General features: G+C 35.0%; 1 protein-coding gene across 1 annotated transcript; it reads left to right on the top strand.

The window, feature by feature from the left end:
- Nucleotides 1-5,104: 5,104 nt before the first annotated feature.
- On the top strand, nucleotides 5,105-6,073 carry LOC118909815 (olfactory receptor-like protein OLF4). The gene has a single exon (XM_036880537.2). The coding sequence runs from the start codon at nucleotides 5,105-5,107 to the stop codon at nucleotides 6,071-6,073; it is 969 nt and encodes a 322-aa protein (XP_036736432.2).
- The last annotated feature ends 18,298 nt before the right edge of the window (nucleotides 6,074-24,371 follow it).

The following is a 24,371-nucleotide window of genomic DNA, read 5'->3' as shown; positions in this document are numbered from 1 at the left end:
GGCATATGAACTGGTAACACCTTGAGGAAGTGCCAATCAAAGCTCATCCTTACTCAGTTCATAGGGCAGATGAATTAATCCTTCTGAGAACCATTTGTACAAATATAGAGTACAATAGTATGGACCTCATGGAATTAACTTTTGTAAAAATTAAGTGAAACAGCAACATCAGATTTTAAGTTCAGCCATGTTGCATGCAAAGTTCTAAATGCATATTATAGGTAACACACTTTTTAAAATGAAGGACTAAATTACAGTACTTAATTTGTCTTATAATATTTCATCAAAATTGCCATGAAACCAATGATTATAGTATCCATGGTTTTATAACAAAGGAACATAATTCTTTCTTTTTGAGGAAGAGAATGCTGATTTTCTGGATATATCAGTAGCTGTCCACCAACACAAGACAATACATTGTAGGTCTATGAAACCTTGTCAAGCCAAATTCCTGAATTCTATATCTGGATAACATATTCACTCAAGGTTAGGATAAGGTGCATGGTGGCCAGATATTTTGATGAAAGGAAAGTTCATGGAGGTTCAGTCGTAAACTGTATTCACCTGATGTCACCCTGGTCTCTAAGGAATAGAGAATCAACAGGAATAATTTCCTTTCTTTCCAGAATGGTACTCCATGGGGAAATAATGTTCTCAGTATCTGGAGTAATAAGGAAAATGTGCCTAACAAGCAGGTACAGGGAGAAGACACAAATGCTGTTCAGAGCTGTAAATATCTCCTCTGCTGCAGTCCTTCAACATGTTAAACTCTGGGATATGGTTATTGATTGGATTGCTAGGTCTGGCTTGGGACTAATGCTTCCCTCCTGCTCTCTTGCTGGGGATAGAATTTCAGACTCCAACATCAACTATCCGGTGAGGAATTCAGAGTTCCACACCAAGGCCTTCCTGTAAGAAACCCTACCCCGGTGAGTTGAGAGCTTAGTAGGTATTTCAGGAAAGGTTCAGAGAGTATGGGAGCCACTATACTTTACCAGAGGTCACCAGAGAAACAAGTTAAGCTGGAGAGAAAAGATCACCATACTTATTTGGTTGGTTGACTAATTTATAATAATTTATGTAATACATTAAAGTGATGATAATTTATTAGATGCAGCAATAGAAGGACCATTGTTGTAATTAAGTGATGGGAATGGAGGTCTTATTGGATGAGAATGAAAAAGAAACGGGGGATATAAAGTATTGACAGACATTAACACATCTTAGGAATGTGGTAATTAAGGATAGTCAGATAACAGAGTAAAAATGTTTGAAGGAGTGTCAAATAAGTGAGGAAAAATATTTAAAAATTAATAAGCATATATTTAATGATGAAATGTATTTCTTAGATTGATGCAGAAAAATGAGTGATATATCACCACCCAAGATAAGTTAATGAGATACATATTATACATATTTACCAGTTTCTGCTCTCAAGTTGGCTATTCACATAAAAATTAATTTTATTTAAGTCAAAAGTCAAATAGTAAAAAGATTTACTTTGCAATTTATTTAATTACTGCTGTGGCTGAAAGAGTTTTGGGGTTTGTGAAGCTTTACTCTCACACTTCAAATTAATTCAAATTGCCTGTGAGAAATTGTTTACTCTCATATATGGGGTCTGAGCAGAATGTCATAAACACATGTATCATGTCATGTGATCAGGGATAAACCATATTAAGAAAGGGGATAGATTGTCATGACAGGTACAAGATTTTGTGAAATATGGCTTGGGGAGGCTTTTGCATGTTGCAGTAGGAATAGATACAAAAAATGGTGTACACACTGGATTTTGCAGAAAAGATATAAAATCTGAAATCCCAAGAATAACTAAGCAATGAATGTGAAAAACAAAGTGAGGAAAGGGCCTGCTTCATCTACTATTAAAGTATTTAAAAACACTCATCCCAATGGAATGAGATGGAACAGCCACAAGTCTAATATGAGATCAGGTTTCTCAGGTGGAAACCATGGTGAGGCTAGTGGAGCAATAAAGTTCAACCTGTCTGCGCTTCCTTGTTTCTGAGGTCATTTCAGTGTCCATGCAATTTATTTAATTACTGCTGTGGCTGAAAGAATTTTGGGGTTTTTGAAGCTTTACACTCACACTTCAAATTAATTCAAATTTCCTGTGAAAATTGGTCAGCCTGACCTCTCTGCAACCCATCTCTTCTGTGGAGCTCTTCATTCTTTTTGATTTTCCCTCATCAGCAGAAACTGGACTTCTTTTAAAACTATTATTTCCTTTACTGAACTTGATAACAATCTTTGCATATTTTACACATAAGATATGCCTCTTATACTGTGATCCAGTATGTATGCACATGGAAATTCACATCTACATAGATATGTACACACACCCATGCATACATGACTAAGCACAGAGAAAAATGGAATTATTTAGTAAGTATCCTTTCTACCCAGGATGTACTTTTTCACTTTATTCTGTATTTCACTTAATTTAATCTATTTAATTAGAAGCCATAGTGTTTCCCCTAATGGTTCACAACCTTAGAATATGGGAAACATTTCTTTAGGATGCTGTCCACATTTATTTTAGCATTTCCCCTCTTCATTTCCTTCTCTCATCATCAATTTCTGTGAGCACATATTATCTAATTCATTATGGAACAGTCCTTTATTCAGCCACTGTTCAAAACTAATCTAATTCTGGGGAGGGGAGAGTATGCATAACATTATTACTTCTTCCAAGACACTCATAGTCTATATTGGAAAGAAACCATGGAATTAAATAAAAACTTACACAACTGTAGACCTACTTCTAAATTATGTGCAAGAGAAGGTGTCATTTCCTTTGGGAACTTTTTAAAGTTCACGGAGGAGATGATGCAGACAGTTGGAAAGAGGAGATGGAGGTGTGAATATTGAAAGCGGTGAAAATTTCAAAATAAAACACAGTGTGAGGCTCCAGTAAGGGGGAAGAGAGAATGTATAAAGGCTCTAAGATGGAAGCTGTGGCATCAGGTGAAGCTGCAACTCAAGTTCAATGTTTGGTTGATCAGTGTGGGTGAATGCAGGGCAGTATGAGGGTGAACTTGGATGGTTGTTCAAGTCAGGGCTAATATTTGAAGGTACAGAATTTTGGTTTCATTCTCCAAGGGGGAATCACTGGGAGCACTTCAGTCAGGGAGGTGAAGAGTCATCTTTGTAATAAAGAATGATCTGTCTGAGCCACTGAATATTAGATAGAGGGGTGACAGACTCTGATAAATGGGAGAGACAACAAGGAACTGAGATAAGTCTGCAAATTGAGAGGTGGGGAAATAATGGAAATATTGGAGAGGGAGAAGAAACTCAGCTACATCTCATCACCAGTGATAAAAGTTTATTTACTAATGGGAAGGAACTATGCTAGTGTTTAACATATACTGACTAAAACTTTAGACTTCCTTAGTAAGAAGGATATGGCTTTAACCCTTATTTAGGTGAGGGAATTGATAAGACTTCTTTTATAAGTGGAAACTAAAACAAAAGAAAATAAAGAAAACACAAATAGACCCATAGACATGGAGAAGCGACTGGTAGTTTCCAAGGGTGAGCAGTTGGGGTAGGTGGGTGATATACGTGAAGGGGATAAAGAGACTTAAAATCTTAATCATTACATATATTACACATGGGGATGAAAGAACAGCATAGAGAATATAGTTAATAATTTTGTATCATCTTTCTACATGACATGAACTGCACTAGTTTGGGTGAACACTTAATAAAGTAGATAAGTGCTGAATCAGTATGTTATATGCTTGAAACCAAAATACTCTTGTGTATAATATATAATTTTAAAGAAAGGAAAAACATATTTAAAATGTTTCCTTGGCTCACCAAGTCCAAACAGCCAATATATGGTAGATACAAAGTTCAAAACTGGATTTTCTGATTGCAAAAGTTTTGCATTTGTATCACTTAGAAAATTATTTTACTATTTCATCTTTTCAAATTCTCTGATATTGTGTATTTCCTTTCTGTAAATTGTTTGTGTTTATTCACTTTGCACATTTTTCTACTGAGATATTCAGCCTGTAAGGTGCCTTGAAGTTGCAAAGATATCACTCCTTTCACTTTTGGATACATTATTATTTGCTTCCTCATTAGTTATTCTGAGCATCGAGGGGATATAACAGGTTGGAAGGATGCCAGAAGCAAGGAACTTTATCCCTCTCTGTAGAGACTCTCATGGCCCACCTGTGTTTATTAGGTCATTCTTCTCTCTTGTGTTCATCTTTCTTTCTTGTTTTAAACTGAAGTTTTATTCTTTTTAAAAAATATTAGACAGAAAGTGATCATATAAATATGGATCCCTATGTTTACATGACTAAAGAAGATATACCACATGCAATCTGGGTACTATCCATTTCCATTTAGAGAATTCCATGAAAACAAAATTAATAAATGCATGGAACAAACATAGGAGTGAATGACTCCAGATGTCTTAAAGTTTCCACATCAGCAGGGAGACCACATCATTCTCAACATTCTCTGACTCCTACTCTCATCACTCATCCTCTTGCACAAGTAACTTGCCATGTTGGATTCCTTTTGAATATTGAATATCTGAAGAAAAGCCTTCCTCAGGGTCCTTGCGCTGGCTCTTTCCCTGCAGAGCACACTCTTCCCCCAGATTAACTCTTCTCTATGACTGTCATTCTGTGCAGACTTGGAAATCCCCCACTTTTTCTGTGAAATCAATCAGGTGATTCCTTGAGCTCTGTGTTCAAATGACACCTTCTCTTCAAAGGTTTTTGAACTTCCAGTAAAAATTAATACCCTCATCTACTCTCTTATTTACCTTTTTTTTCCTACATAACACCTAGCAACATTTGATGTGGTGCATAATTTTTAGTTGCTTATGTTGTTTCTCCATTATTCAATTGTAAGTATTTTGTTTCTCAGCACTTTGTATTCCTTTGTAGGTTAGGATTCAAAATATATTCCTCAAGTTTGTGTGCCACGGGAGATCATTTAAAGAGGGCATGATATATTTCTTGACTGCAAAATATAAGTTACAGCAGTTCAACTGTTAGTAATGCTGAATATGTGAAAATTAATCATGTAATTTTTCATTTCTAGTCATAAACACTACTATATGGTTCAAGACAATGATACACGAATTACAGGATTTTTTCTTCTGGGATTGTCAAAGGACCCAGATCTTCATCCTGTCGTATTTGGGCTTCTCCTCTCCATGTACCTGATCACTGTGATTGGAAATCTGCTCATCATAGTGGCCACCATCTCAGATTCTCACCTCCACACACCGATGTACTATTTCCTCTGCAACCTGTCCTTGGTAGACATCTCTTTCAGTTCAACCACCATTCCAAAGATACTAGTTAATATAGAGATACAGAGCAAAGTTATAACATATGAATGCTGCATCACACAGATTTATTTTTTTATAGTCTTTTTAGGGATGGAGAACTTTATCCTGACGGTGATGGCATATGATCGGTATGTGGCCATCTGCCACCCCCTAAAGTACACAGTCATCATGAGTCCCTGGTTCTGTGGAATGCTGCTTATGGTATCCTGGATAATGAGTACCCTGCATTCCTTGTTACACAGCTTAATGGTGTTGCGACTCTCATTCTGTACAGACTTGGAAATCCCCCACTTTTTCTGTGAAATCAACCAGGTGATCCATATTGCCTGTTCTGACAAGTTTCTTAATGACATGGTGATGTATCTTGGAGCTGGGCTGCTGGGTGGTGGATCCCTTATTAGTATCCTTTATTCATACTGTAAGATAGTTTCCTCCATATGTGGAATGTCTTCAGTTCAGGGGAAGTATAAAGCATTTTCTACTTGTGCATCTCACCTCTCAGTGGTCTCCTTATCTTACTGTACAAGCCTAGGAGTGTACCTTAACTCTGCCCCATCTGGAAGCTCACAGTCAAGTGCGATGGCTTCAGTGATGTACACTGTGGTCATGCCCATGCTGAACCCCTTCATCTACAGCCTGAGGAACAAAGACATAAAGAGGGCACTGAATGCATTCTTTGGGATGACAGCTGTAAAAGGGCAAATTGTCGTGGGGCTGAAGAAGTGTCCATGATCAGAGGGCTAAAAACCTTGGAGCCAAAATTGATATTCTTTGATGTATTTGTGGAAGAAGTTGATCCTTTTATATATTTCCTGAAATTTCCATTTCTTTCACTTCAACGTATATATACAAGTTAAGTGGCTCACTTTATTAGCCTCTCTGCTCTGTCTGGTATATAGACAAGTTTGCCTTTGTTCATTTTCCTACTTTCACAAGATTTTTCCCAAACTTGGATCTAAAAAATTTGGAAATTCCCATTTGTTTGTTTAGAAATCCCAAATGGATTAACTAAGAGTAATTTCTTCTCAAATGACATATATCATTTCAAGTATTTTTCTCTACTTTTATGGAAAGAAGTCATAAATTTTATACAGAAATAACCACTTTTGATAACTAAGGTTATTTATATGATTTCAGTACAGAGGAGATCTGAAAGCACAGTTTTCATTTTTGTCCTCTCATTCTTTTCTATTTCTGTATCTTAACTGTTTATTCTGATTATGTAGACTTCAACATACTATTATGTGTTTTCAACTGGTCTCCATATTTATTGTCTTATTCAGCTTACTGTCTATGAAGCCTACTATAGTAACTGGCTAAAACTGACTATGAAATGTATATCTTCAGATGGATTCCACATAAGCAAATATGAATAAATAGATTCTCCTAATATGAAATGATCTTTAAAATGAGAAGAAAAATTATTTTACATTTTATTACCGTGGAAAAGATTTTTATGTGCTGTACATTTACTCATTGAAGAATGGAATTCTCCATGAGTGAGGGAGTTTATTCATTGAGGTGAAGGATTGATGTGTTTAATGTTTTATTACTGAATAATCTTTGAATTCAAAATTTATATTGCTACTTACATATATAACTTTGTATTTCTCTACAAAATATCTTCCCTTCCCTAGACTTTGTGAAAGCACTACCATGATAATGAAAGTAGGTATACAAGATTATTTGTACAAAATTTTCCATGCAAATTAATATAAAAATTTTAGTTAGGAAAAAAACCTGTTTCTTATATTTTAATTGAGACATAGTTGATATAGAGTATTATTTGTGTTTCAAGTAACAGTGCTTGAATAATCGTGTACATTACAACATGCTCATCATAATAAAGTATAGTTATCATCTGTTAACATGCAAAGATATTATTATATTAATGACCATAATCTCCATGATGTACTTTCATTTCAATGACTAATTTATTTCTCCCTGGAATTTTGTACCTCTTTGTACTCTTCTCCTACTTCACCTATTTCCCCACCTTCCTCTCCTATGGCAATTTAATGTTTACTAATAATGTACAAAATACTCCTTAAAAATTATGTGGAATACATTACACAGCAATTAAAAATGAATTGTTTTTTGCATTTGTGTTTACCTAATTCTTGATACATTTGAGATTATTTCAACCCTCTTGATCTTTCCCTACCCATTGGCTGAGTGAATGTTCATTTATTCATTAGTTCACTGATTTTTGTTTGAGTCATTTACACACCATTGTTCCCTCTATAAATTTGTTAGTTGTAATCACATACAAATATTTGTGTACTTACATTAGTGATTATATTCTGAGTCCTTTACTTATTATGCTCTAGTAAAATACTTTTTCCCTCTACCCATATGTCCTAATACCTTAGAACACTTTCAATTCTATATTTAACCTTCCTGACTTGTTTTACTGCTGTCATGCATTTTAATTCTACATACATTTTAAACTTCTTGAATGAATCCTGAAATTGCCTGATAAAAATAATTCATTTACATTTATATATAAATTATCCTTAACCTTTTTCTTCACTTCTTCCAGCTTTTCTTGTTTTCAATTTGGGATTAGTTTCCTTTGGACTTAATAACTCACTGAAGTAGTCTCTCTTTTATTTTTTTTGTTTATATTTAAGGCTGCTATCAAAGAGTTGTTTAAATTTGTGATTTTCTTAAGGCATCTTTAAGTAGAGCAATTTTGTTGCTTAGTTAAGAATTCTGGCTTGACATCGGATTTCTTTGAGCATTTAAAAAAGTAGTGCTCTGATGATAAACATCTTATTTCTGTTTAGCCATAAGCTATGATCCCTCTTGCTTATTTGGCCTCTGTATTCTCTAAACTTTTTACATTAACTTTGGTTTTTAGCTCTCAATGTTACTTGTTGCTTCCTATATATATACTTTGAATAGGGGGTGCTGATTTACAACTGTGGATCATTTATTTCATCAATTTGTCACATGTTTGTGTATTTCACTTGTGTTACCAATTCTTCCCCAAGTTCTCTCTACTCCTTTTTAATGACATTTCACTTCTATTTTACCTGTCTGAATTTTCCAATACTGTTCACCCTGTGATTTTGTTGCAGTATTTGCTATTGAGCTATCTTGCAGTTATATAACCCAGCCTTTTGCTGGAATTGATACTTTCTCAGTAATTTTAAATTCTCATTTTCAGTCCTAATATAAAAAATGCATGTTTTTAATGTTTTTAAAAATGATAGATAAATTTACCATTGAGAAGGAAATATTTTCTCTCCATATAATAAAATAAATAAGGAAAAACCATTTCTTGGGTTATTTTAAAAGATATTAACGGCTAGTATTCATCAGTAGTCACCAGTAAGAGAGAGATGGTGGAAAACTTAAGTCAGAGAAGAAATTTGCATTACATACCTCTGATAAAGTATATCAAGCCAAATTATGTAAATAATCCTGGAAAATGAAATAAAATACTGAAAACCCACAAGAAAAAATAGGTCAAACACAAAATAGGCATTCCATGAGACAGGATACACATATACACAATTAAATTCAAATAAAATAAGACTTTTAGTTTCAGAGAAATGATAATATATGTCATAATGAGATACTATAACACAGACATCAGTTTAGCTAGAATGAAAACAAAATCATGTGCTGCCACAGGTATGAAAGATTCAAATCAACATGCAAGGGTATTGAGAATTTAAGTAGGCAAATACACACTGGAAAAAGGGAAGTATATACTAAAACTATATTCATGCCTAGAGTTCCTGTACATAAACAACCCCAATATTATAATTTTTATTGAAGTATAGTTGGTATACATTATTATATTGGTTCTAAGTATACAACATAATGGTTCATACATTATTAAATCCTCACTTCAGCATGAGATGGGAAAAAAGATGGTGACATGAGCAGTGTGGCAGAAACCTCTTCCCCAAACCATATACAACATGAATAATAAGAGAACAGTGTGACCAGTCCAAACAGAACAATATTTGCATTATAGGGGTAACAGAAGAAGAAGAAGAACAGAGAAAAATGAATAGAAAGTCTCTCTGAGAAAATAATTGCTGAAAATTTCCCCAATTTGGGGAAGGAAATAGTCTCACAGGTCATGGAAGTGCAGAGATATCCCAACACAAGGGACCCTAAGAAGCCAACACCAAGACATATAACACTTAAAAGGACAAAGAGAGTATTGCAAGACGCTAGAAAGAGAAAACAGATCACATATAAAGAAGAACCCATCAGGCTATCAGCAGACTTTTCATCAGAAACATTACATGACAGATGGGTGTGACATGATATATTTAATGCAATGAAGAACAGGGCCTCCAACTAAGAAAACTCTACCTAGTAACATTATAATTTAAATTTGAATCAGAGATTAAACAATTTCCAGATGAGCAAAAGTTGAGGGAATTTACCTTCCACCAACCATCACTACAGTGTATTTTGAAAGGACTGTTCTGGGTGGAAGTGCTCCTAAAGCTAATAGCTGTCACCAGAGAAAATTCAACCACAGTAAAGCAAGAAGACAGAATAATTATAAGCAAATACAACATTAAATCAACTATTCACAAAGTCATTCAAAGGATACACAAACAGTGCAGAATATGATACCTAATATAGAAAGAGTGGGGGAAGAAGAAGAATAAGGGAGAAAAAAACAACCTTTATATTATGTTTGAAATAGTATAATAAAGTTACATTAGACTGTTAGATAGTAAGGAAGATACCCTTGAACCTTTGGTAACCACAAATATAAAGCTTGCAGTGACAAAAAGGATGTATCTATCAATAATCACCCTAAATGTAAATGGACTGAATGCACCAATGAAAAGATATAAAGTCACAGAATGGACAAATAAAAAGACCCATCTATATGCTGCCCACACGAGACTCACTTCAAACCCAAAGACATACACAGGCTAAAAGTGAACAGATGGAAAAATATATTTCATGCAACTAATAGGGAGTAAAAAGCAGGAGTTGCAGTACTTGTATCAGAGAAAATAGACTTCAAAACAAAGAAAGTCACAGGAAACAAAGAAGGACATTACATAATGATAAAAGGGTCAGTCCAACAAGATGATATAACAATTATAAATATCTATGCACCCAATATAGGGGAATCTAAGCATGTGAAACAAACACTAACAGAATTAAAGGGGGACATAGAATGCAATGCATTCATTTTAGGGGACTTCAGCACACCACTCACTCCAAAGAACTGACCAACCAGACAGAAAATAAGTAAAAAGAATGATATACTGAACAGTATACTAGAAGATATGGACGGAACACACATCCATAGAACATTCCACCCAAAAGCAGCAGGATACATATTCTTCTCCAGTGTACATGGAATGTTTTCCAGAAGAGATAACATACTAGACCACAAAATAGTCTCAATAAAATAAAAAAGACTGAAACTGTACCAACAAGCTTCTCAGACCACAAAGGTATGAAACTAGAAATAAATTATGCAAAGAAAACAGAAAAGCCCACAAACACATGGAAAGTTTGACAACATGCTCCTAAATAATCAGTGGACCAGTGACCAAATAAAAACAGAGATTAAGCAATATATGGAAACAAATAAAAACAGCTCAGTATCCTAATACCTGTGGGTTGCAGTGAATGCATTTCTAAGAGGAAACTATATAACAATACAGGCTTACATGAAGAAACAAGAACAATAAAAAATGAACAGTATTAAATCACAGTTAATGAAACTCAGAAAATAACAAGTGTAGCCCAAAGTGAGTAGAAGAGGGACATAACAAGGATCAAAGCAGAAAAATAAAATTCAGAAGAAAAAAACGATTGAAAAAAATCACTGAAACCAGGCGCTAGTTCCTTGAGAAAATAAACAACATAGATAATACCCTAGACAGACTTTATCAAAAAAAATAAATAGAATGTACAAAAATAAACAGAATCAAAAATGAAAAATTAATGGAAAAAGGAAAAATTACAACAGACACCACAGAAATACAAAGAATTATTAGATAATACTATGAGAAATTATATGTCAACAAATTAGATTACCAGGAAGAAATGGACAATTTTCTAGAAAAATACAACCTTCCAAGACTGAACCAGGAAGAAACAAAAAATCTGAACAATGAAATTGAATCAGTAATCTAAAAACTACCAAAGAACAAAAGATCTGGGCCAGATGGCTTCACGGCTTAATTATATCAAAAAATTTGAAGAAGAGCTAATACTAATCCTCCTTAAAGTTTTCCAAAAAGCAGAAGAGGAGGTAATACTTCTGAACTCATTCTATGAGACCACCATAACTCTAATGCCAAAACCAGGTAAAGACACCAAAAAAAAAGAAAATTACAGACCAGCATCTCTGACAAACATAGATGCAAAACTCCTCAGCATCTCTGACAAACATAGATGCAAAACTCCTCAGCAAAACATTAGCAAATTGAGTTAAAAATATATCAAAAAGATCATACACCACAACCAAGCAGGATTTATTTCAAGGATGCTAGGTTAGTATAATATTCAAAAATCAATATTATACACCACATCAAGAAGGACAAAAATCATGATCACCTCAATAGATGCTGAAAGAGTTATTTGACAATAATCAACCACCATTCATGATAAAAACTTAACAAAATTTGTATAGAGGACAAGTACCTCAATATAATAAGGGCCATATATGAGAAACCCACAGCCAACATCATACTTAAAAGTGAAAAGCTGGAAGCTTTTCCTCTAAGATGGGGAACAAGACATGGATGCCCACTCTCTCCACTTTTATTCAGCATAGTACTGGAGGTCTTATAGCCATGGCAATAAGACAACACAAAGAAATAAAGGACATCCAGACTGGTAAGGAAGAAGTGAAGCTGTCACTGTTTACAGATGACATTATATTGTACACACACAAAAAAACTAAAGAATCCACCAAAAAAATGACTAGAACCTGTAATTGAATTCAGCAAACTTGTGGGATACAAAATTAATACACAGAAATCTGTTGCATATCTATATTCTAAGGATGAACTAGCTGAAAGAGAAATCAGGAAATCAACTTCATTTACAAATGCATCAAAAAGAAAAAAATAACTAGGAATAAACCTAACCAATGAGGTGAAAAACCTATGCTCAGGAAACTACAAGACACTCATGAGAGAAATTACAAAAGACATCAATAAATGGAAATATATCCCATGCTCATGGACAGGAAGAAATAATATTGTCAAAAGGGCTAATCTGCCTAAATCATTCTTCATATTCAATGCAATCCCTATCAAAATACCACTATCATTTTTCAATGGACTAGAAAAAATAGTCTAAAATTAATATGAAACCACAAAAGAGCCTAAATAGCTAATGCAACCCTGAGAAGGAAGTCCAAAGCTGGGGGTATTATAATACCCATCTGCAAGGTCTGCTACACAGTCACAATAATCAAAACAATTTGGTATTGTTACAAGAACAGACCCATAGATCAATGGAAAAGAATAGATAACCCAGATACAAACCCAAGCATATATGGTCAATTAATATATGATAAAGGAGCATTGGATATACAATGGGGAAATTACAGCCTCTTCAACAGCTGTTGTTAGCAAAACTGGACCACTACCTATAAGAGAATGAAACTGGATTATTTTCTATATCCATACACAAAAGTAAACAAAAAATGGATCATATACCTGAATGTAAGTCACAAAACCAAAGAACTCTTAGATGAAAACATAGGCAAAAATCTCTTGAATATAAAAATGTGCAACTTTTTCCTGAGCACATCTACTTGGGAAAGGGAACCAAAATAAAAAATGAACAAGTGGGACTACATCAAACTAAAAGCTTCTGTACAGCAAAGGGCACCATCAGCAGAACAAAAAGGAATCCTGCAATATGGGAGAATATTTTCATAAATAACTCAACTGGTAAGGGGTTAACGTAAAAAATATATAAATAACTCACATGCTTCAATACCCAAAAAACAAGTAACCCAATCAAAAAATGGGTGGAGGATCTGAACACTTCTCCAATCAATAAATTTGAATGGCAAACAGGCATATGAAAAGATGCTCCACATCATTAGTCATGGAAATGAGAATTAAAACCACAATGATACATCACCTCACACAGGATGGCCAACATCCAAAATCCAAGAAATAAATGCTTGTGAGGATGTGGAGAAATGGTAATGCTCCTACACTGTTTGAGGGAATATAAATTGGTTCAACCATTGTGGAAAGCAGTATGGAAGTTCCTAAAAAACTAAAAATAGAAATACCACTTAAACCAGTAATTGCACTCCTAGAAATGTACCCAAAGAAAACAAGACCCCTGATTTGAAAAGACATACATACCCCTATGTTTATAACAGAACAGCCAAGATATGGAAAAAACTTAAGTGTCCATGAACAGATGAATGGATTAAGAAGATGTGGTACATATACACAATGGAATATTATTCAGCCATAAGAAGGTATCAAATCCTACCATTTGCAACAGCATGAATGGAGCTAGAGGGTATTATGTTCAGTGAAATAAACCAGGTGGAGAAAGACATGTACCAAATGATTTCACTTATTTGTGGAGTATAACAACAAAGCAGAACTGAAGGAACAAACTACCAGCAGACTCACAGATTCCAAGAAGGGACTTGTAGTTACCAGAGGGGAGGGGTTAGGCATAGTGGGTGGTTAGGAATAAGAGGATTAAAGGACTGAATCACATTATAGTTAGATCCCAGAGAAGGCAGTACAGCATGGAGAAGATAAGTAATGGTTCTATAGCATCTTACTACATTGATAGTGACTGCAATGTGAGGGTGAAGACTTGATAATAGTGGTGAATGTTGATAGCACAATGTCGTTCAAGTGAAGCCTTCATAAGATTTTATATAAGTGATACTTTCAAAGAAGGGGGGAATATAGGATATGCAAATCTAAAATAAAACACATGCATACTCCATGAAACTTTATATTTTTGACAACTTAACAAAAACTCTCTCAGGAGTAAAAGCATCCAGTTAGAAAATATTCTATGTTGAACACAGAAGCCTGTTGGTACAAGTCCTGTCAAATTTAATTCTATTCATCATGATGGGATGATAATCTGAACCATAAACAAATAGTTAAAAAAGTTATTTAATGAAAATCTTGACAATATATAAATTTTCATGCTTATTAGAAGGCCTCTCATCTAGCCTACAGCAAATGAAGAATGTGGGGTCAAAATACATTACAGGAACTGAAATTATGCAAGACATACAAACATTTTTTGAAGGTGAAAATAAAAAAGGAAAGGAATGAACATGCTACACAGAAAATGAAAGTATTCATTACTATATGATGTATGCACATTAAGCAGAAAGGAGATCAGAAACATCTCACTGCCATCTTTGAAACTGAAAAATATATCAAATTAAGTGCTTTCTGATTTTCTATTCAGAACCTGAGAAAATCTATTTTTCTTTAAAGCATGTGATTTAGGAAAAGTAACCAATATTTTGGCTCTGAAAGCTTATGGCGGTTTCAGTCCTATTTTATAACCACACAGGTAGACCCATTTTGAGGAAGCCCCTCAGAATTCTCATTAACAAGAAGACTGGTTCTCCAAATTATGACCTATGATGTGGGAATTATACTGAGTAATTAGAGATTTAAGAAAATGGGAGTTAGCAAGCCAAAGTAAAGCAAACTAAGGAGACACTTAGTTAATTCCACTTCAAAGGCCCTAGATAGACTTTTGACTTATATACTTGACATATATTGCAGGAATTTAGACCCCCACCAGATGGACCACGTCCTGATAGAAAGCACACAGAACCCGGATAGGGGGGAGCCAGAACAGTGATAACTAAGACTGCTGAAACTATTCCCTGTCACCTCACTGTTGACCAATCAGAAGGGGCATGAGCTGATAAAACACCAAGCAACCCTTTCCCTTGCCTTTGATGTTAAAAGCCCTTGCTAGTAAGTCAATAGGGAGTTCAGGACTTTAACCATTATCCATCTATTCTCTTGCTTGGCACCCTGCAATAATTGTCAACTTTCTCTCACTGCATCCCTGTGTTATTTTTTGGTTTCACTACTGATGTCAGTATTTGGCTTAACTGCATGTTGAGTGAGTGGAACAAGGTTTGTTTCACTTGGTTTTAACAATTTCATCTTAGATGGTTTTAATCAGCATGTTACAGTTGGCATGAAAGGAAGGGAAATCAGCATCATAATTTGATCTTGTAAACCTGATTCATGAAATTTGTTTGCTATAATCATATGACAATATCGGATATCCTCTTGGTTCATTTGTGTTTTAATAAATACATTCACACTGAGGTCTGGCAAACAACATTTTAGAAGCTGAAAATAATTGTTTTAAATTATGTTCATCACTAGTTCTGGGGAAATTGTCAACCACAGTGATATTCTCATATGAAAAGGAGATAAGCTACAAAGAATGTATTAACATACTATTCATAAGTTATCTTCTTGATAGCTATTAATGTTAAAGCATAATAAATTCTTTTTCTGTCTCAATGAAATACTAGAACTAGAAGTAATCATCTGAATTTTAATATTATTAAACTTCCACTTTTCATTATATTTAAATTATTTTTATGTTGGAAAATTAACAATAGAGATGAATGAAGGGACATATTGAGATGTGACTTTTTTTCTCTTTGCCTCAGGCTCCAGGGAAGACTGGCTGGTCCCTTTTTTTAATATTAATTTCATGACTGTGTATGTTTCCCTCTGTCTGATGCTGAATTGGGATTTCTCCCCGGAAACATTACTGAATCAAAATGATACAGGATAATTTCAATTTAACCCTTAGAAACACTCAGTGAGGAAGTAAAACTGACAATTAATTATTGCTACTGGGCCAGATCTTTGAAGATGATTCACAGAAGGATCCAATGCTCTGAGACCCCATTCCTCTCTTGACATTCTTCCATAAAGCATTTTAACTTCACCAAATAATATTCTTTCTACTATGTCCCAGACCCTGGAGCTATTATATAATTTAATTTTGTTCTTATATAACAGTTCTATTGTATAGATAACACCAGCCCTTTTTACCTAAGAAATTTATATAACACATGTATAAAAATTATCAAAATATTAAATGAGAGTTTACAGAAGAAAGCATTTAGGAACATGCTAGAAAATTGAAGGTCCTGTACTCACTCTTTACAGAAATGTCCAGGAGAAATCACAGCAAAGCCCCTTCTACAGGTATCAGGACCCCAGATAGCAATTCTTTTCCTCCTGCTGGACTGGGCTCTAACTCATCCCAAAGTTGCAGCCAGGACTTCTGGGTCCTGGAAAAATTAAGCTCAAGTCCTCACTCTGGCAAAGGTACAGAACATACAAGGAGGAGCATACATGTGCTCAATGTGGGCCAGAATTGACAAGCTCAGGCATCCCATGCTGGTCGTGGGTGTACAGAGCAGGAAGCTCAAATCAGGTTACTAGTGATGGCTGGGTCCCTTCTTGTTGGTCCCAGAAAAGGGCTGAAATTCAGTCCATGGAGTATTCAATGCCAGTATTTGGTAAGTACAAACAGAAATGGAGCCCATTATTCTGTGCCCAGATGGGATACTATATAGATACCATGAACTTAAGTTCAAACTGAACATACAAAGTCCCACTGACTTTGTATAAACTAGTAATATATTACTGGAATATGTAAGAAATTACCATTTAAATCCACCAGAAATAAAAAAGTACAAAAACAAAAATTCTCAAATATAAATGCAACAAAAAAATTTGCAGATTTCTGTGGAAAGATATGTGAAACATTCTTGAAGGCAATGAAAGTAAAAACAAATCAATTGAGAGATAGCCCTGTCCATGATCAAAATTAACAATATGATTAAAATGTCAGTTTTCCTCAAATTAACCTAGAAATCAAGAGCAATCATGATAATCTCACCAACCTATCATAGATATTGACAATTCATTTGAAACCCTGTCTAAGCTACACAATGATGAAGAAAAAGTTGATGGACTTAAGCTTTCAAATTTCAAGATTAATTACACAGCTACAGTAACCAAAGTGGCATAATATTCAAAATGAATATACACAACTAAGTGAAATAGAACAGAGTTCACAAATGGACTTATACAAATACAGAAACTTGCACTTGGTCAAAAAAATAAAAGCACTTCCACACAGAAAAGAGGACATTTAGGCATTAATGTTTCACCTTTTTGTTATATACAGATTATCATCATCAACAAATGGAGTTGGTACAAACACATGATCACATGGAAATAAATACAGAGTACTCAAAATCAGAGGACATGAACACCAATACAAACACCAATAAATACAGTGGACTCAAGCACCAGACAAGGAACTTACAGAAAATCCTTGGTGAACATAGTTACAAAATCCCTCAACAAGATATTAGCAAACTAAACTCAAAAACACATTGCAAGACTCATTCACTAAGATCAAATGGAATTTATTCCATGGATGCAGGATGGTTAAATATCCACAAATCAATGTGATACACCACATTAACAAGAGCTAGGATAAAAATCATCATCTCAATAGATGCTGATAAAGGATTTGACAAAATTGAGCATTAACTCATGATAAAAACTCTCAACAAATGGTACAGAGGGAACATACCTCAACATAATAGAGGCCACATATGACAAAGCCACAACTAACATCATACTTAATGGCAAAAAGCTGATAGCTTTTCCTTTAAGTTCAGGAAAAAGACAAGGAAGCTGTCTCATCACTTTTATTCAACATACCAATGGAGGCACTATCCATGGCAATCAGACTAGAAAAAATAGATAAAATTCATTCAAATTGGTAAAGAAGTAACATTGTCCAGATGACATGATACTATGTATAGTAAACAAGACTCCACAAAGAAGCTACATAATTAATAAATGAATTCATAAATGTCACAGGACACCATGAGCAGAACAAAAAGGCATCCTACAGTATGGGAGAATATATTCATAAATGACTTATCTGATGAGGTTAACATCCAAAATATATAAGGAACCCACACACCTCAGCACCCAAAAAACAAATAAACTGATTAAAAAATGGGTGAATGGGTGGTGGATATGAACAGACACTTCTCCAAATAAGAAATTCAAATGTAAAACAGGCACATGAAAAGATGCTCCACATCACCAATTATCAGGGAGATGCACATTAAAACAATAATGAGATATCACTTCACACCAGTTAGGAGGGCCAACACCCAAAACACAAGAAACAACAAATTATGGTGAAGATGTGGAGAAAGGGGAACCATCCTATACTGTTGGTGGGAATGTAAACTAGTTCAACCATTGTGGAAAGTAATATGGGGTTCCTCCAAAAATTAAAACTAAAAATACCACTTAACTAGTAATTCCATTCCTATGAATTTACCTGAAGAAAACAAGATCCCTGATTCAAAAAGATACATGCACCCCTATGTTTATCACTGCACTATTTACAACAGCCAAGATATGAAAGCAACCTATGTGTGTCCATCAGTAGAATGAATGGATAAAGAAGATGTGATACATATACATAATGAAATATTACTAAGCCATAAGAAGAAAACAAATCCTACCATTTGCAAAAACATGGATGGAGCTAGAGGGTATTATGCCCAGTGAAATAAGTCAGGTAGAGAAGGACAAGTACCAAATGCTTTCCCCCATTTGTGGAGCATAACAACAAAGCAAAACTGAACAAAACAGCAGCAGACTCACAGACTTCAAGAAGGAATTAGTAGTTACCAAAGGGAAGGGGCTGGAGATCGTGGATGGTAAGGGAGGTAGAAGGGGATCAAGGGGAATTATAATTAGCATTCACAATACAGGTAGGTCAGCCAAAGGCAATTTAGAATGAAGAAGACAAGTAATGATTCTATAGCATCTTACTAAGCTGATGGACAGTGAATGCAATGAGGTGGTGGAGATTTGATAATATGGGTGAACGTCGATACTACAATTTTTCTCATGTAAAGCATTCATAAGGTTGTATATCAATGGTACCTTAATTAAAAAATAAAATAAAAAAGAGATATCACTTGATATAAAATCAAAATAGAGAAATCTGTTGCTTTTATATTACAAATAATAATCAAACAGAGAACGGATTAATAAAACAATCCCATTTATTTAAGAAAACAATCCAATTTACAACTGCATCAAAAAGAGTAAAATCACTATGCATAAATTTAGGATGACACAAATAAATGGAAAGCTTTTCCATGCTCATAGACAGAAGGAATTAATATTGTTAAAATGGCCATGTTACCCAAAACAACCTATAGATTCAATGCACTACCTATCAAAATATCAAGTTCATTTTTGACTGAACTAGACCAAATAATCCTAAAATTTATATGGAATCACAAAATACCCTAACAGACAAAGCAATCTGAGAATGAAGAACAATACTGGGGTTATCACACTCCCTGATTCCAAGCTATACTAAAAAGCTACAGTGATTAACAAAGGATGGTACTGGGTATGGGGAAAATGGAATGTTCAGACCAGGATTGCCACCTGGCCTTAGTAATACCCATTGTGTATATAATAAGAGAATGTTTTCACATTTATGGTATGTTTACCAGTGGTTCAGTCACAGGATTTCTAGACCAAGGCAGGGGTGGAGAGTAAGCACCCATTCTCTCTTCCCTTCTCTTCCTGGTACATAAATGGTCAGGCACCCAACAGTCACTGGGGACCCATCCACAGAGTTTCTGCTGGTGTGGGGAGTGAGAACTGAGCAGCCTGGGTTTCAAGTAAACTGATCCACGAGAATAAGTCCTTTCATTCCCAACTTTTGAGCCTTTGCCTTTCTTCAGTGTCACTGAATTCATAGAGAACTTGCCATGGGCAGGGAACCCCATCCTCCCAGAACTACACTAGGATAAGAACATATATATGAATCAATGGAACAGAATAGCCTAGAAGTAAACCCACACATATATGGATGATTAAAATATGACAAAGGAGGCAAAAATATACAATGGGAAAAAGACACTCTTCAAAAGGTGGTGTTGGGAAAACTAGACAGCTACATGCAAGAGAAAGGACTTTGATCACTGTCTTACACCATATACAAAAACTAACTCAAAAAGGATTAAACCTAAATTTAAGACGTGAAACTATAAAACTCTTAGAAGAAAACATAAGCAGGTATCCCTTGAACCAACTAATCCTAACATTTATATGAATTCTTGTCTTCTGAATACATTTTCCAGGGCAAGAGGGGAAAAAAAGCAAAATTTTTAAAAAGTGGGACTATATCAAATTGAAAGCTTTTGTACAGCAAAGGAAAGCCTCAACAAATTTAAAATGCAACCTACTGTATGGAAGACTATATTTGCAAATGATAAACTCAGAAGTGGGCTGATATACAAAATACATAAAGAACACATACAACTTACCACCAAAGAAACACAAATAACCAAGTTAAAGTATGAGCAGAGGATCTGAATAACCATTTTTCTAAAGACATGCAGATGGTCAACAGGTGCATGAAAAGATGCTCAGCATAACTAATCAGGAAAATGTAAATCAAAGGCGCAATGACAGACTGTCTCACATTACACTGGCTAGTATCAATAAGAGTAGAATTAACAAGGGGTCTTGAGGATGTGGAGAAAAAAGAACATTTGTACACTGCTATGGGATTGCAAATTGGTGCATGCAGACTCTATGAAAAGCAGTATGTAGGCTTCACAAAAAAACTAAAAATAGAAATACACTATGACTCTTTAATTCCACTTCTAAGAATTTCCAGAAGAAAACAATATCACCAATCCTGAAAAATATATCACGCTTATGCATATTGCAGCATTATTTACAATAGCCAAAATATGGAAACAACTTAAATTTTCCATCAATAGATGAATGGAGAAAAATATGCGGTACTTACATATAATGGAATATTACTCAGCCACAAAAAAGAATGAAATCTTGCATTTGCAACAACATGGATGGACCTAAATGGTATGCTAAATGAAATTATTCAGAGAAAGACAAATACCACATGATTTCACTTACATGTAGAACCAAATAAACAAACAAAATGAAACTGACATTAGGTAATAAGCACACAGACTGCATTAATTGTTGCCATAGGGGAGGGGAATGAGGGGAAATGTTATAATAGGTGAAAGGGAAAAATTAGGGCGAATGTTTCATATCTTGATCTGGGTAATGGTTACATGAATGTATACACATGTCAAAAATCATCAAGCTATACACTAAGATGTGCAGTTTAGTGTATGTATTTCAATATCCAAATTTTTTTAAAATAATGAAAATGTAAAATTAAAAAAATTTGTTATATGAGTTCCATAGTGAACTCATACAACTCAGTGGCAAAAAATCAAATAATCAATTGCATAAATGGGCAGAGAACCTGAACAATTTTCCAGAGAAGGCATATGTATGGTCAACATACACAAGAAAAGATGTTCAACATCACTAACCATCATGGAAATGCAAAAAACACACACACACACACACAATGAGGTATCAGCTCACACCAGTCAGAATGGCTAGCTTCAAAAAGAACAAGAAATAACATGTTGACAAGGGTATGGACAAGAGTGAATCCTGACGCACTGCTGGTAGCAATGTAAACTGGGGCAGCCACTATGGAGAACAGTATGGAATTACATCAAAAAATTAAAAAATGAAATACCATGTGACCCAGCAATTCAACTTCTGCAAATTGCACAAACAAAGCAAAATCACTAACATGGTAAAATACATGCACTCCTATGTTTATTGCAACATTATTTATAACAGTCAATATATGGAAAGAATATAAGTGTCCATTAATAGATGAATGCATAATTATGATGTGGCACACATATACAATGAATATTACTCAGCCATAAAATGAATGATATCTTGCCATTTGTGAAAACATGGCTGGATCTAGATAGTGTTATGCTAAGCGAAGTAAGCTAGACAGAAAAGACAACATATTAATCCACTTTTATTCATATGTGGAATCTAAAAACATAAAGAAACTAACAGAAAAAGACTGATAAACAAAGAGAAGACTGGTGGTTGCCATGAAGAGGGGAATTGGGGGATGTGCAAAGTCTGATGAGAATAAAGAAGTGCACAACTTGCAACTATAAAATAAATTAGTCATGGGATGAAAAGTACAGCATAGCAAAAATAGTCAATTCTATTGTAATATCTTTATAAGTTGACAAATGGTAACTACAGTCACAATAATGATCATTTAGAAAGGTATATAATTTTCAAACCACTATATTGTATATCTGAAACAAATATCGTATACCAACTGTATTTTTAATTTTTAGAAAAGATAAAGTAAAAGCTAAGCATAAAGAAAAGGCTGATAAATATAACCACTGAAAAGCAACTTTATTTAAGGAAACAGAAAATAAAACTGTGGCCTATTCTACAAAATGCCTGATACTCTTTAAAGTGATCAGCTCATTTATGAACAGGAAGGATAGAAATTTACACAGATTGGAGGAGACTAAGGAAACATAATGAGTAATCAGTTTGATCCAGGAATCTAAAAAGGCCATTAGCAGAAGAACTTGTGAAATCCAAATAAAATCTGAGGTATAGTTAATAGGAAAAAAACCCACAAATCATTATATTTCTTTTCCTGACATATTTAACTTTACATATTTCATGCCTTTTGTTATGACTTTTCATTTTCCAATTTATGGTAGGGGAATCCTACTATTAAATGTGTGATGTCATTCTTCACAAATGGACTACTTCTTTCCACCTCTTGGAAACACCTCTTGATATGGAGATGGACTAGGGCCAGGGGAGAGATTCTGGAAATATTGCAGTTTTGTCCACAACCCACTCCTTGAGAACTCTTGCCTCACCATATACTCATTCCCCATCTTTTGCAATGGCTCCTGTGTGAGAAACTGGAGCATTGTAACCATACTAATAACATAAAATAGCAACAGCAATAAAACAATGATAATTCTCAAATTGGAGGATTCAGCTAGGTTCAAAGTCCTATGCAGATTAAGAACATAGCTCACCCATTCCACAGTTGGTCAGTAGCTGAACAGGTACAAATTTCAGAGCAATTATCATGTGGCAGCTGCAGCCAGGTGGCACATCTAGGCCACAGGAACTGTCAAAGAAAATAACCTTAAGGGTGATAAGATACATGTTTTAATGACACAAATATAAGAAAATATTGTCCATCAGATAGGATGTATGAAAGATAGTGGTCCTGTGAAAGGACCATGGCGGGAATGGGATCTCATCCTGGTTTAGTATACCAGACTGTCAACCCAGTCCCTGTAGGAGTTACAGATGAGTAAATATGTAGGGCTATGGGAGGTATAGGCACTGGCCATAAAACAAAACTTCCGAGTAACATGCTTTTACCACCCAGACATTTTGGGCACACTACCATGATCTTTGGGGTCCACTCCACTGTTACTCCAGGAATACACATGAGGCCAACTTCTAGGCCTTTACCCCAAGGTGTCAGAAGGGCCAGTCATCACTGGTCCATGTGTTGAAATGTCCAGGGCCACATCCACTCAAGAGTGTCTCCAGGGTTAAGTACAGTTGGGGCTGGCAGCAGGGTGTTGCTCTGCTGGACATATCCTGGATTCAGTAACACCTCTTTGATTTGCACATACACTTGTACAAGAGAGGCAGCAAAGTATGTGAGCATATCCACAGGGCTTGAGGCTCCTTTTCAAAACTTCTCATTCAAATGCTGTATCACTGTCTATAAGCAAACTGACCAGCCCTGTAGATATTGGTGTCCAACTTCAGGTCAGATTTCAACAAACCATTGTACCTCTCTATCATTCCTGCCACAGTAATGTTAACCAATACATGAAACTTCCACTTTGCTCCTAATTGCTGCACCAAGTTTTGTAATGCATGTCCAGTAAAGTGGGTGCCTTAATCACTCTCAATCACCTGCAGTCAGTTGTTGGCTGCAAAGAGATGCTCTACGCACCTTTTGGTGGTTTGCTGGTCTGAATGACATACAGGAAAAGCAACCAACAGTCCATTTACCTCTGTCC

Source organism: Manis pentadactyla, chromosome 12 (genome assembly GCF_030020395.1).
Source record: "Manis pentadactyla isolate mManPen7 chromosome 12, mManPen7.hap1, whole genome shotgun sequence".
Taxonomy (NCBI): domain Eukaryota; kingdom Metazoa; phylum Chordata; class Mammalia; order Pholidota; family Manidae; genus Manis; species Manis pentadactyla.
This window is presented reverse-complemented; position numbering and strand designations above follow the sequence as displayed.

Bases quoted from the DNA above. Each gene is read 5' to 3' on its own strand.
- LOC118909815 (XM_036880537.2), top strand. From the start codon at position 5,105: ATGGTTCAAGACAATGATACACGAATTACAGGATTTTTTCTTCTGGGA.